Raw genomic sequence first — 14,559 nt, 5'->3', positions numbered from 1 at the left:
ATAGGTAGAGAATCTGATTAAGAGTAGGTCGGGTCCAGTTCAAACTAGGCTGAGATGCCTGCACGGGCATCCATTAGCTAACGAAGCCCGACCCCCATCACTGACGAGGTACGGTTCGTAGCTTGGATGGGTCCTCCGAATTTGTTTGTAAAACTTGTCCAACAGGTAAGAACTTGTCAACTTTTGAGATAATTCACCTTTAAACAGCTACATCCAACGTCTTTTCAAATCAGGTCAAACTGCTTCTTGAAATGCTTGTAAAGAAATGTGGTCTTAATGCTTGTAAGGTTTGTCTTGTTTCAGGAAATGTTGGCTAGTGTTTTTTGAGCGTTAAAAATGAGAACAAATCAAAGTGGATACCAGAAGGTAATTGTCTTTGTATTTTTAGTTTAATGAATTTCAGAAACTCCACAACTTTGTTTGTTTGGTAGGAAATATAAGTATGTTCCCTTGAATTTGATCCTTTTCAGTCATCATGGATGAAAACTGTCTTGAGAAAATGGCTTAACATCATAACAAGAGCCAATGATTTTCATTGCGATAACATTGTAAAAGGTGAGTACTCTCTCTCCCTCTTTAACTTTTTTTGTAATGGAAGTCACGCTAGTTTCATGGTCCCTCACTTTCATGCTTCAATGTGCTTTTCTTTTTTCAGAACAGAGAAGGAAGAGTTGTTCCAACAAAGACCGATACGTTTATCTAAATGAAGAAATTTCAGGCAAGGCCCTTTGTTATAATCAAACAAAAGACTGGAATGAGAATTTTAATATTCTTTGATATTTTGATATAAAATTATTTATTAATATACGATTTTTCATTGATCATATTTAGAGCTTTCAAATTAAGAAAAAAAGATTGAAAACTGTGTGCAGATTGGTAATGGGTGGATAGACTCGGAGACATACCAGAATGGCTTTGTAGATTATGCACGGAGTCATGCAATGATATTAGATGAGAGTTACAGGGAGATTTTAATTAATCTCTTATTGATGAAACTATTTGGCAGAAGGATGACTCTGATGATGAGGAAAAAGAGCATTATGATGATGAATGAGCTAGGTGTACTTTTGGCTGTTGAGACTTGAGATAACTTTTAAACTTGTTGAATGCATAATTTTATCTTGCTAAATAATTTTTTTATTGGGTTTGCTTTACAACTTGAGTCTATTTGGTTATTCCTCTATGAAGGTTGTTAGAAAAATTGGGTGTGTTATAACTTGGTTCAAAAAATGTAATTTGAGTCTTTTGAAGCCATGTCAAATATGTTAGGATGCCATGGCTCCCATTAACAATCTCTTTGACGTCATTGTATAATATTTACTTTCTCTTGTACCTTTACCACAATTTAACATTTTTTGCTTCAATGTTTTTATCATATTTTTAAATATTCATATTTTTTTAGTTAATAAATATTTTAAATTAATAATAAAAGGTGTTGTAAGATTTTTAATTAACTAATGTATTTTTTAATAATTAATTATTTAGTAAATAAGGTCATAAAAAGTATAAAAATTAATTGTATTTTTAAACTCTAAAATATATTTTTTGTATATTTTTTATTCTTAAATATTTTAAATTTCTAAATATTATTATTTTTTAAATAAGGTGATAAAAGTATACAAATAAATTGTATTTTTAAACTATAAAATAATTTTTTTGTATATTTTTTTAGTTTATAAATATTTTAAATCGATAATATATGGGTAAAACTTAAGAGTAAGATTTTTTAAATTTTTAAATATTTTAAATCCATAATAAATGGGTAAGAGCTAGATTTTTTCTATTTATAAATATTTAAATTTTTAAATATTATTATTTTTTAAATAAGGTGATAAAAAGTATACAAATAAATTGTATTTTTAAACTATAAAATAAATTTTTTGTATATTTTTTTAGTTTATAAATATTTTAAATCGATAATATATGGGTAAAACTTAAGAGTAAGATTTTTTAAAATTTTAAATATTTTAAATCCATAATAAATGGGTAAGAGCTAGATTTTTTCTATTTATAAATATTTAAATTTATAAATATTATTATTTTTTAAATAAGGTGATAAAAAGTATACAAATAAATTATATTTTTAAACTCTAAAATAACTTTTTGTATATTTTTTAAATTTATAAATATTTTAAATCGATAATATGTGGGTAAGACTTAAGAGTAAGATTATTTTTCTTTATAAATATTTTAAATCTAATATTTTACTTATTTTATTTTATTTTTTAAAATATAAAGTAATAAAAAGTATAAGATAATTTTTTTAATTAATAAATATTTTAATTGATATTAAATGATGTTAAATAAGTAAGAGTTATGTTTTTAATTTTTTATTAAAATTTTTATAATTTTTTTTATTTTAGATATAAGGTAATAAAAAGTGTTTTTAATTTTTTAATTTTTTTTAAATTTATTCAAAATTTTATCATGTAATGACGTGACAGATGACTTGTCAATAATAATGACATGGCAACCTGTGTTCATCTACAATATCGCTTTAATGACGGGACGACGCTTAAGTAGTCAAAGCTTACGTGTTGCATTTGACTGTCCTCATATATAATGGACCGGTCAAAGTTCAGTAATTTTGTAAATAAGTTGAGATCTTCGTTATTTTTATAAATAAGTTGAGAAGTACGAAAACGCAGTTATGTATATCTCTTTCGAACTTGATTTGGATGTTGGCAGCAAATTCTTTGCAGGTTGTCTTCAGTTCACAATGATTGAACTTATACAAGCAAAGGTAATTATGTAATTAGGCCCGTTGTGCCGTCATAGAATATTAAATAAATAAATAATATTTTTAAGTGGGTTATTTTTATTAAAAAATCAATTAACTAAAAACTAAATTATGGTTTTTGTAATGGTGTTCCTATCACAAATCAACCAGCAACTTGAAGAACCAATTAGGTCAGGGGGAGGACTTTTTTTGGAAAGGAACCCAGCTCGATAATGAGAAATTTGGCCCATAAAGAGATGAAGGGATTTGGGGCTACAACATTGGTTGGTGAAGGTGATGCTTTTACAGGAGATGGCTGCCGGAGAGAGAGAAGACAGGGACGCGGAATTTGGATTTGTTGGCTACTGGATTGGTAAAGGAGTAGTGGGAGTAGGAGAGGATTACGGGGGTTTGTTTCATGGCCATGCTTTCTGCAATTCACGCGCGGGCGATGGCCGTGGAGTAGAGATTGCGACATTTTAGCAATCATATGGCGTGCAGCTGCTCTGAAAAGGAGAGGGGCGGTGCACGTCCTAAACTCCAAAAGCTTCCACCAAATTTCACTTTTTGTTCCCTCGCTTCTCCGTCACTTCTCCCATCTCTGCGTCTTGTTTTGGATCGATCTGCGTAGGAGAGGTAGAGAGAGAGAGAAAGATTGTTCGAGAGTTTCTACATTTCGGTTTTTCTAATGAAGACGCTCTTGTCTTTTTCCTCTCGTCCCAGTGGGTCTCTCTTTTGGCTGTTTCCAGTAGTTTTATATGGTGGAAACCTGCATGGAGTTTGGATTTTATATACGCCGTCGCAATAAAAACTGCTCTTCGAGATTCATTCTCGGTGTTTTACGTGACCCCATTTGATAAATTAAACAGCTCTGTTAGAGAAATAGCAGGAACTTACATGGCACGAAGCTGCTGCAAATCAACTCTTTCCTGCGGCTGCCCAGTGATTTGAACCTGAAACCAGGGTAGATTTTGATTTTCCGAAGTACCCAGAAACAGGGGGGAATTAGAAGGCGATTAACTTTAGAGAAGTGGCCGCTGACAAAGAAGAATAATAAAAAAGAATGTAGCGAGACAGGAAGCAAAGACTGCACAAAGGGAAGAAAAACGAAAAGAGAGGTGGTAATGAGAATCTTTACTGCTCATCGGTGAATAAACTAAAAGCAATAAACAAATTATTTTTATTCCTTTTTACAGGAATGGCGGAGTGAGAGGGAAGAAGCACAGAAACAGAAAAGGGACTCTTGCAAGGGATTATCTACCAGAAAAACTAAACGGGGATTACAGGAGAAACAAAGGCACAGCAGACGGGGTAGCTGATTGCAGAGGATGATTTCTTGCTTTTATAAATAGCTAAACCTTGTCAGGATATTTCCAAAAGCCTTCAATTTACCTTCAACCAACAAGCCGGAAACCACCTTCGTCTACAATCAGCCGTTCCTCCTTACTCTTTCATGTGCAGGAGAACGGGCAAAACCCAAACCAAACAGCCACCACGCCCATAGGGTACACAGGGGCACTATTGGTGATTTTGTGTTAATAAAATAATCTAATAGATTTAACTTTTTTATTAATAAATTAAGATAGATTTTAACCTATTTGATTTAATAAATAATTAAAAAACTAATTAACTATATTTATTTAATTAAATATATAAAAATAAAATACAAATTTTACTTTTATAATATCCGAATTCTTAATCAAATGACTACTTTTTAATGTGTAAATTCTCACTCTTATAAAATTATTAAATATAATATTAAAAATTATAAATTTATGAAAATAAAAAGAGGGTATTTTACTATACAAAATTATTTTTATAGATTTAATTTTTTAAATAGTTTATTTAACTAAAGTAAAATATATTTTAACTTGTTTTAAATTAATAAATAATTAAAATAAATTAAGATTATTAATTAATTAAATATAATTAATTAAAATGATTAAACAAATCCTTACTTTTATAATATCCAAAATTTTAATCAAATCGTTACTTTAACCATATCTAAATTCTCACTCTTAAAATAGTCATTAAATATAATATTAAAAATATAGAATTTATATAAATAAATAAGGGTATTTTATTATATAAAATTAATTTAATAGATTTAATTTTTTTTTAGATAATTTTATTTGACAAAGCTAAAATAAATTTTAACATGTTTTAAATTAATAAATAAAAGTAATTACTTATTTAATTAAATATCCAAATACTTAATCAAATTGTGAGTTTTTTAATATCTAAATTCTCACTCTTAAATTAGAAATCAAATATAACATTAAAACCATAAAAAAAGGTATTTTATTTAATAAAACTACTATGATAGATTTAATTTTTATAAGATAAATTTTTTAACTATTATGTTAATAAATTTTAAATTAATAAATAAATAAATTATTTACTTTAATTTGATTAAATATATAAAATAAAATACTTCAACAAATGCTTAATTTTATTATATCCAAATACAAGAGTGAGAGGACAAAATGAGAAGAAAAAAAGTGAGAGAGCAAGTGAAAGTGAATTCATAGGGAATGATTTTACTTTCAGTCGTTTTTTCTTAAGAATGAACAAACTAAGAGGTTTTGGATAAAAAACTACTTTAAATTTCGCATACAGATTCCTTTGTTTATTAACCTTTCTCTTGATTCCCTGGACTTAAACCGGTCATTTCAGTTCTGTCCCATCCACTTAAGCACCCAAGTCTACCAAACTCGGTCTGGCCTGGCCTGAATTTTACTATAACCTAGAAACCACTGAACAAGCATTTGTTTTCATGTGACCCATTTTTCTCTTTGTTCCTTCCCCATTCATTACCCAAAAAATCTAGATTTACAATCCTTATAATGCAATTACTAACAAACTAGCAGCATTCACCTTTTTCTTCTTTAAAAAAATTATTTATGAGAACCTTGTTCCTTTGTTATATTTATAATAATACTATTATATCCATTTTATCATTAAAAATAAATAGATAGAAAACATTATGAATGATATTATAAATAAATGTAAAATCAGAACAAAATCTATCATGCAATTCAAATTCTAAAATTAAGTCCATACTCTTTTTTTTTTTTTTCAGATCACTGTGGAAATTGAAACATTAACATGTGTCTAAAAATTACCCAAATAACTCAGTTGACTGCAAATGAACAAGCTCTCTTCAAAAAGTGTAGGTCGGGGAAGCTAGTTTCAGAGGTGATCTGTAAAGCATTCAACAGAGCCAGCTACATATATTCTTATATCTGAAGACTCACGGTTGATCCAATACAAAAAACTATTTGATATTATAAAACATGGGAAACGGTTGAGATAGCCGTTGATCATGATCGGATGACTGAGATAACGTTTCGCATGTTTCGCACCAAATGACTTTTAGTATTGGATCAACCCTCTCTGAAGACTATGTGAATCATAATTGCAAAAAAAAGTTGAAAATATCATACACAATACTATTTCAGAAATGCCCGAACTTGCTTAATTTTAACATGTTCAATCAGTTTATTCAATAAGATGGAGGTTTCACGACCAACCATTGACAAAAGCATACCCATTTTTGTTCTTCCATTCACTAATACATAAAGTTTCCAAGTTCATCCTACTCTGCATACATAGTATGGGAGTTCATGTACAAATGCACTGAAACCTAATTGAAGGCTCGAATCTTTCATCCCAGGAAAATGATGTGATACACTGAACATGCCGAGAACTACAGATCATGACTCTTTGACATGTGGCACTGTATAAGTTGTCGATACTCCCAGGAAAGGTATGTTTTGGCATAATAAATAATTTTGTAGAGAACACTAGTTTAAGGATGCAAGTACCTCCAATAGGGAAGCAGCAAATTGCATCTGGGTCTCCTCATCTACAGTCATGAAGAGAGGAACATGAACGAAGAGTGACCTTATGCCATTCTGCTCTGCAAATCGAAGTGAATGGTAGTAGACATAGTTGCATACAAAGCGCCCCGCGTCCTCGGAGGGCGTCACTTCGTAGCCCATCTTAGCCAAGGATTTGGTAATCTCGTTGACAGGAAGAGTAGTCTGCACGACATCAATAGGAAATTCAAAATTTGGATACTCGAGGGAAACACTTTAATAAGGAGGCAAGCCAAATCTAGATGCTTGGCCCTAATAAGTTTGCTCTGTGTTTTGGTTCAAACAAAGGTAGCTAATCTTTCTTCATTAATAACATCACAAAGCTATGACCGTGGCACCCATGCAACAAGGAAATAATTGAAAAAGTACAGCCAGACTTCATGATTACATCAATTGTGGACTGCAGAAAATATTGACAGCATTATATCAAATTGTTTTCATGAGATAGTTGTTCCCTACATCCGTTCTTCAACTACTTCTTTTGTGTTATAGATGAATTTCATTACAGTCCCAGATACATTCATGGTTCAACTAAATCAGATGACACCACAAAGCAACATACTTTTTTTTTTTTTTTTTTTGGAAAATGATGATAGCTTTATTTATCAAAGCAGCATACTTTTAACCCACAAAAATCATATAAGGTTAGATCAAACAAATTTTGATGAGGTTATGAACATCAATAATTTTAAAGAAGAAGCATTATAACCTCATGTTGTGATCTCCAAACTCCTGCCTGCTAAATCTTGTACTTGTAGGATTAATAAGTACTTCACATATTGGACAGGCTTAGCTCCCAAATAGAAGATTTTTGAATTACCGAACCATTTCACTGGATAATAGCCATGGGTGTCTCTAAATCACAGTCAATTTTGAAGACAATACTTCCTAAAGGAATGTTTCGTGAAAATAACAAAGGTTTAAGGGCTCCAGAGAGTAGCAGCATTTATGCAGGTGACCTCATCCAATATATGAATTATGAGCAATGTTTCTTCAACTGTTATTTCTGTGGACGGAAAGATCATATATATAGTGTTGCAGACCTATGGGAGACCTAGTTGAAGAAGCTAATGGCCAGTCACTATATAAAGCCAACTATCATAAGATAAAATTGAGTGCGGAGAAATAAGCATCAGAAGAATGGATTGTGAAAGTTAATTACCTCCCGTGTTCGTGAAATACCTCCATCTGAGGGGACAATTGGGACTTTCTGCACATAAAGTGAAACAAATGCAACCCGATGAGTAAGATTGGCCGATTTCAGTGGAATTTTCTGATAGTTACTGCCAGAAAACCTAAATAAAAAAGAAAATTTTAAAAATACGCACTTGCGGCTTCCATCCTAATTCATCAGGACAACGGAAAGTAGCCTCGTTAACTGCTTGCTGCTCAATGGCAAACCTGATTGCACCACTGTTGACACCAAAATGAACCTGCATCAAGAAAAGCTATTAGAACTGGTGCAGAAAGAAGAATCATGTGTTATAAAAACAGAGACAATTATTTGTTCCAGAAGTGTGTAAAGCAATCATATGACCGACTGAGTGACTCCAAGGGCATCACAGTCAGTTATTAGGAAGTATAACTATAATTTCTTTATGCATATAACCTGTACAGGTAATTAAAGTGATGAATTGTTTAATGTATATTTTCCACATACAACAAAGTACTTGATAGCATGTTTAGCACAGCATTTGGCTCAATGGCTGTTCAAACCTCGCCTACCGTAGTTGTGTGTAGGAATTAACATTTCAGAAGAAAAAGAAATAAAAAAAAAGTTCTCAGCAGGGATTCAGATTTTACTTCTCCAAGTTTAGTGAAATACTTCAAATATGCCAAATTAATGATCACCACTTCTGTTGTGATTCGTAATCTTGGACAAACAGTTAATTTTTTTTGGCTGTATTTCTTATGTGCACCCACAAAATTTATCCAGATAAACGGCTTCCTGTTCATCTGGGAATGCAAGAGAAAAACTGTACCAGAATAACACGCCCTGAACTTGAAGTTTTAGAGTTAAGCCCTGACTCGAACATCTGATAAAGTGAAGCAAGAGCTCCTAGTCCGGCAGTCTCAAGAACTTCGCAGCTGCCGAGAACTAGACCTTTCGGCAAACCCTTTTTTCCCGTAAATTCCTTCAGATTACTGACAATTGTCTCCGTAGGATTCTCTGTAACTCCATGGAATTTCTTGAATCCAGTAACATGAACTATCACTTCGGAAGGCCCTTCGGATCCCATTTACAGATGATACGAGGTAGAGAAAAACGGTGAGTTGCAGTGCTGGGGGTCGTAATTAATGACCCGCTACCTGGCAACGATACAGGAAGGAAAAATAAGAACTTTGCTAATTTAGTAAATAATTAAAAAAAGAACATATACGTCGGAAATTACGATTACGCCAACATCATAAGCCACTTCTTCGTAAAATTTAGCAAACAGAAAGAAGATACAGAGCACGGAATTAACGATTCACCCTAAAAGATTGAGACATTAAATAGTCGATCAATTTTAGAAATCAAGAATTAATGACGATAACGGAGATGTAACAAGAAACAAAACAATTATTACTGAGTAATAAAAAACACCGCACAATCAGACACTTCGAACTACAAATACCGATAATCAAACTCGACTCTCAACGCAACACCCGATGATCAAACACGATTCTCCAGCGCGACACCCGATGATCAAACTCGACTCTCCATCGCAACATCACCACAAGCCAAAAAGCCAACGTTACAGAAAATCACACCAACATAAAAACAGGTCAACCATCAAAACCCTAATTAACACGGCAAGAACTAAAACCAGACGACTACAAATCACCTATATACCAAGCCGAAAAATTCCCCAAAATCAGAGCCACGCCGATCAGTCACCTAACACAAGATGCCACTCCACAGTCCACACTCCAAACTCCATATTCAACCACAAACCCCGCGCTTCAAACCATCAAATAATCCAAAACCCTAAACCCATAAAACGCAAAATCAAGACAATTAACCATCAAAGATCACCAAAACACAAGCTCCTTACTTTCTCTTCCTCCGAAGCTCTCCCGACCGATTCTATCCGATGAACGCCAAGAGAGAGCGAAAGAGGAGAAAGGGAACGGCAATGAAAAGAGAAACGCAGATGGTAGTTGGTGTTTTCCGATTTCCCGTAGGAAACAAACGAGATATCGTTCCTTTATCAAAAGCCAAAAAGTAAAAATCCTTCTATGTTATTAAAAATTGCGATGATTCCTTCACTGTTTCGTCATGATAGTGGCTTCGACCCCTACGCAAGACGATGCCACCGATAACGACCACGACCTCGTCTCTCTTCCCTGCTGATTATATTACCAGAGCTCCATCTATACCTCCTCATACAGGGTGGCCTCGTGGGTCCGCCTTATCCAACCCGCTTACTGGGACCCGCCTAACAGTAATAGCCTCGTTCTTATCGCACTTGAGTTCCAATGTCGACAAATGCCACATTGTGGGCCCACTTAAGCAGGCCGGATGATCTGATCTCAGCCGTCCCTATATTAAACTTTGCAAATCGTACTTAAATAATTTGGTTGAAAAAACATATGCTCATAATTTTGTGACGATAATGCCCTCTCTAGAGCTTCCACATGTGGCGCATGACACTTCTAAGGTGAGAGTTAAAAAATACTGAACTCCATGGTAATGTGATAATATAATACATCATAGTTGTTTAATAATACTAATTTAGTGGGGGGGTATTTTTGTTATAAATTTTGTGGACAAAACGAGTCAAAGGGTAATTTTGTCATACATTTGTGGTGTATTTCAGAAATACCTAAATTATCACTGTAATTTGTGGTGTATTACATTAATCACTGTAATTAAATACTTTTGATGAGTCACCATGTCGACAATGTCAATGTTCCACCCAGTTGAGTGCCTTCCGAGTTCAACTCGGTCTCACTGAGCTCAGCCGGAGGGTGGAACCCGGCGGTTATGCCAGTCTGATCGCACGTGACAATTGCCTTCACCTTCCTGGTTATAAATACAGGACTTTTTCGAGCCATGTATATAAGGCAACTGAGAATCATCGCGACAGAAAGGGCGCGAAGGAGATCTCCATCGTCTCTTTCTGCTCTTCCAGACTTCCCAGTATCTAGTATCGAATTTCCAGACACTGGTGATTTCACTTCCTCGAATTGTTTCTCCTCGGTTCTTCTTTTTAATATCTGTCCAAGTTCTAGGGTTATGTTTTTTCTTCAGGCTTGCTCGAGATCTGATAAAAAAAACTTTTATTTTTTCTTTCTAAATTTGAACTTTTGAACTTTGAACTGAATCTATTTTCCGTTTCAGTTGCTGAGTTTATATTCTATTTCCGTCGACATGGAAGATCTAGGGTTTCGTGTTTTCCACAATTTTGTGCTGTATGTTTTGATTCTGTCGGTGGCATGGCAGATCCAGTTGAGGAATGGCGACATTTGAGCTGTACCGGAGATCAACGATTGGTATGTGTTTGACGGAGACTTTGGATGAGATGGTCTCCAGCGGTACACTTAGTCCAGAGCTTGCAATTCAGGTTCTCGTGCAATTCGACAAGGTAAATTTGAGAAGTGCTTTAAGGGAAGTTTTACCATTTTATCGGTTTTTTGAGTTTTCACGTAGTATTTTTTTTTTCTTCTTTGTCATATTATAGTCGATGACTGAAGCTCTGGAGACTCAAGTCAAAAGCAAGGTTTCCATCAAGGTAAAGTTTGCTGATTCCCTTCATGTTTAGGCTCTGGTGTTACTTCGGGTGGTGTTCTATTATAATTTGTCAGGAGTTGTTTCTTTAGAGTATGATGAGTTCATGTTCATGTGTCTCTTTATGTATTTACATATTTACTCTCTAATCTGTTGCATTGTCCTGTTGTTTCACCATTCTAATTGTAGTGTAATTTCCAGTAAATTTTGAATTTTCTTTTCACCCTCTTCCCTAAATTATGCCACAAAATGGAAGTTCATTCTGATTGAATACTTTGAGTAAGGTTGTGGCCGGACTTTCCTCTGTTCCTTCCTTTGTGAGAATCCAAATGATACTGAAAATACACTAGTAATTTTCTTTTTTCTTTTGTATAAGTATTCTTTGTGAACATCATGGTTAAAACAACATTTGTACTTTCACCATTTCCTGCTTGTTTGTTGTCGAACTTAAGAGATCAATTGCACTTATGGTATGGGTGCTTTTCATGCTCTTCCATGGTGATCTAAATTGGATAATAAAAGATCCAAACAACAAGCTAGGTTGATACCCAGTTTTGCACATGCTTGTTACCTCAATTAAAATTTTATACTGGTCTTAAAGTTCCTTTTGGCATTCGAAGACATTGAATAAAGCTCCTGGGTGTATAGACGATTGAAGAGGCCCTACAATACCTAAAAATAGTTATACATTTAGATCCATATAAAACATATTTGATATTAGAATATTTTAAGGCTCAGAATTAGATACTTAACCTTAAAAAGCAGTGATGGACTGTAAGCAAAGTTTTTTCTTGAATAGGATATTAGACAGCAATTATTATGTTAAGAATTTAATAAATTTTGAAATAAATGCTTTACATCTCAAAATTTGGCTAGTCTATACATTTGTAAAAGATGATATGCCTCACATTGGAAACCCTCCATGTAGCCATTGAGGCAAATGCCAATCCACAGTATGACTCTAGTTGAATTAGTCTGTTTATGTACAATTGTCTCATTATTGTGATAAAATCTTAAAACCAATTGTCTATGTCAAACATTATATCAGGTTCAATTTTCAACTCCAAAATCCTTCAAACTTTTTATCATGAAAGTAATAATATAGATGTTTCAAAAAAAAAAAAAAAAAAAAAGAGAGGGAAGATTCTATTAGAAGAAGGCTTCTAGTGGAGTAAGGAACCATAAGTATTATATAAGTTAAATCTTGAGCATTCAAAAAAAATGGTTAACATCTTACTGTTTTGAGGTAAACTTCATAATCATGTTGTATGGAATGTTCATAGTTGGTTGTGTGACCACATGATCAGTCACAATAATGTTTCAATTTTTTTTTTGTTTGCATCTTCCCTACAATTAAAGAACATCTTTCATTTTTATTTTTTTTTGAGAGAGAATGTAGTAAAAAAAGAAAAGAAAAGGAGAATGAAGGGATTTAACGAAAACGAAATGAGAACTAAGTTTTTAGGAAAAAAGGAGAATGGAAATTTCATTAAAGAAAGCTCCTGGAGGAGTGAGCTATCACAGGCATTGTAAGTTTTAACATTAAAAAAGATGTTAAATCTTGCCCTTTCATGGTAAACTTGATAATCATGTGGCTTGGAAATGCTTATATTTGGTTGTATGACCACATAATCTATCACAGTTGGTTTTTGATTTGTGTTTTTAAACATTGAAGAAAATATATAGGTCTGTATGCTATTTAAGATGGTCATAAATTCTTGTTTGAACCACCTTTACTCAAAGGGTGGTCAAGTTGTTCATGTTGTAGCTATTGTGACTAATCATCTTTAATGGAGATCTTTATAATGTTGAAATTGGAAGTAAACGTTGACCTAATGTGACTAATCATCTTTAATGGAGAGACTCTTTCAACTGCCTCTTGGAGCCAATAAATTAGGTGGTTTCAAACTTCAATGTGAGACGACAAAAAAGATACGACCGGGGAAGGGAAGGAGAAACAGAGACATCAAAACAGGGAAAGATAAAATAGAGAATCCAGCCGGCGTCCGACAAATTGTTTCCAGTATAAATCTCTTCTTCTAATGAAAAACCCATCTCTTGTTTTTGTTCTTTGTCGACATCCAGGTTAAGGTTTCTTTCATTTCGGTTAGGTTCTCCAGCAATTCTTGGAATTTGGTTATTTGATATTGCTTGGAATTTCCTTTTGTTTCCTGCCTCTTGAATAAATATCTGTCTCTGATTTCCCGCATGAAAATCGCTTTGGGTCTTTTCTAGCGTATGGCAAACCATTTTTAGCGGTTGTGCGATCTTTCTGCGGTCGCTCTTCCTCCTTGGTTTTATTTTTTATTGCATTCCTCTTTGCGACAGAACTATCTTTGCTATACAAATAAAAATATGAAAAAAGTAAAACTGTTGATGTTATCCATGTATGCGATTCACTCTTGGATTTTTTGGTCACAAAACATGGGGTTCAATGTTGGTTAGATTCTTCAGACACAAATTATAAAGGAAAAAATTATTTAGCTTCATGATGGATTTAAAATTGTTTTCAGCTACTCTTGACTACATTTGAAAATCTGCTATTAACCACTTCTGTTTTTTAAAGATATTTTTCCTGTTTGTTGATTTTGAAATAAACTTTTGGGAGTGTAAAATGTGAAAGTTTCATTGCGTTGTGGAGACATAAGGATGCCAAAGCTTGCAGGTTTCATTCTTCTATGTAAATAAGCAGGTGTCTGACCCAAGAATATTTTATTTTCACAGGGGCACCTACACACGTACAGGTTCTGCGACAATGTGTGGACCTTCATCTTACAAGATGCAATTTTCAAGAACGAAGAATGCCAAGAGAACGTCGGGAGAGTTAAAATAGTTGCTTGTGACTCTAAGCTGCTTACTCAGTGAAGTTTCTCATAAATATGTGTATCCCAATTCTGATTGATATTTGAATTACTGATTTAATATGTTAGTGACCCATTGGAAGCATTCTCGTCTCACTCTTGCCATTCTTTTCTCCCTTGTTACCATCAACGACCCTGTCAATTGTCATCATTTCCCCGTACCGGGCTCTTTATTTTAAGTTCCGGAGTTTCACTAAAAAGCTTAACATAAGAAAATCAGGTCTTGTTGTTGGATACTAGTAGCACCTTGGATTTCACTCGGGCTGATATAGGTGTGTAGTTCACTTTTTTTCTTGCACAGAGCACGGTAATTGCCTCTGACTTCAAGGCGGACCCAGACCACCGTCGAGGTATAAGGCGCCTTCGAGAGCTCGTCAAACGAGA

General features: G+C 33.6%; 2 protein-coding genes across 2 annotated transcripts; one reads left to right on the top strand and one right to left on the bottom strand.

Annotated features, from left to right (window-relative positions):
* Window positions 1-6,196: 6,196 nt before the first annotated feature.
* Window positions 6,197-9,912, bottom strand: LOC137959793 (uncharacterized). Its single transcript, XM_068807149.1, has 5 exons — window positions 9,639-9,912; window positions 8,583-8,910; window positions 7,929-8,033; window positions 7,763-7,810; window positions 6,197-6,765 (listed from the first exon to the last, which is right to left on the bottom strand). Exons 2-5 carry the CDS (start codon window positions 8,838-8,840, stop codon window positions 6,526-6,528), a joined length of 651 nt encoding a protein of 216 aa, XP_068663250.1. The 5' UTR covers window positions 8,841-8,910; window positions 9,639-9,912; the 3' UTR covers window positions 6,197-6,525.
* Window positions 9,913-10,661: 749 nt separating this feature from the next.
* Window positions 10,662-14,260, top strand: LOC137960189 (transcription initiation factor IIA subunit 2). Its single transcript, XM_068807717.1, has 4 exons — window positions 10,662-10,754; window positions 11,030-11,171; window positions 11,268-11,318; window positions 14,039-14,260. Exons 2-4 carry the CDS (start codon window positions 11,043-11,045, stop codon window positions 14,177-14,179), a joined length of 321 nt encoding a protein of 106 aa, XP_068663818.1. The 5' UTR covers window positions 10,662-10,754; window positions 11,030-11,042; the 3' UTR covers window positions 14,180-14,260.
* The last annotated feature ends 299 nt before the right edge of the window (window positions 14,261-14,559 follow it).

Source organism: Aristolochia californica, unplaced genomic scaffold (assembly GCF_029961685.1).
Source record: "Aristolochia californica isolate CCGP_79_NKW_82.1479 unplaced genomic scaffold, dmAriCali1.0.hap1 SCAF_3, whole genome shotgun sequence".
Lineage (NCBI taxonomy): Eukaryota > Viridiplantae > Streptophyta > Magnoliopsida > Piperales > Aristolochiaceae > Aristolochia > Aristolochia californica.
This window is presented reverse-complemented; position numbering and strand designations above follow the sequence as displayed.

Bases quoted from the DNA above. Each gene is read 5' to 3' on its own strand.
- LOC137959793 (XM_068807149.1), bottom strand. From the start codon at position 8,840: ATGGGATCCGAAGGGCCTTCCGAAGTGATAGTTCATGTTACTGGATTC. The intron at 8,034-8,582 runs GTACAGTTTTTC...TTCTTGATGCAG, and splicing joins GTTCAGGGCGTGTTATTCTG to GTTCATTTTGGTGTCAACAG. The intron at 7,811-7,928 runs GTGCGTATTTTT...CTTTATGTGCAG, and splicing joins AATTAGGATGGAAGCCGCAA to AAAGTCCCAATTGTCCCCTC.
- LOC137960189 (XM_068807717.1), top strand. From the start codon at position 11,043: ATGGCGACATTTGAGCTGTACCGGAGATCAACGATTGGTATGTGTTTG. The intron at 11,172-11,267 runs GTAAATTTGAGA...GTCATATTATAG, and splicing joins TTCTCGTGCAATTCGACAAG to TCGATGACTGAAGCTCTGGA. The intron at 11,319-14,038 runs GTAAAGTTTGCT...TTATTTTCACAG, and splicing joins AAAGCAAGGTTTCCATCAAG to GGGCACCTACACACGTACAG.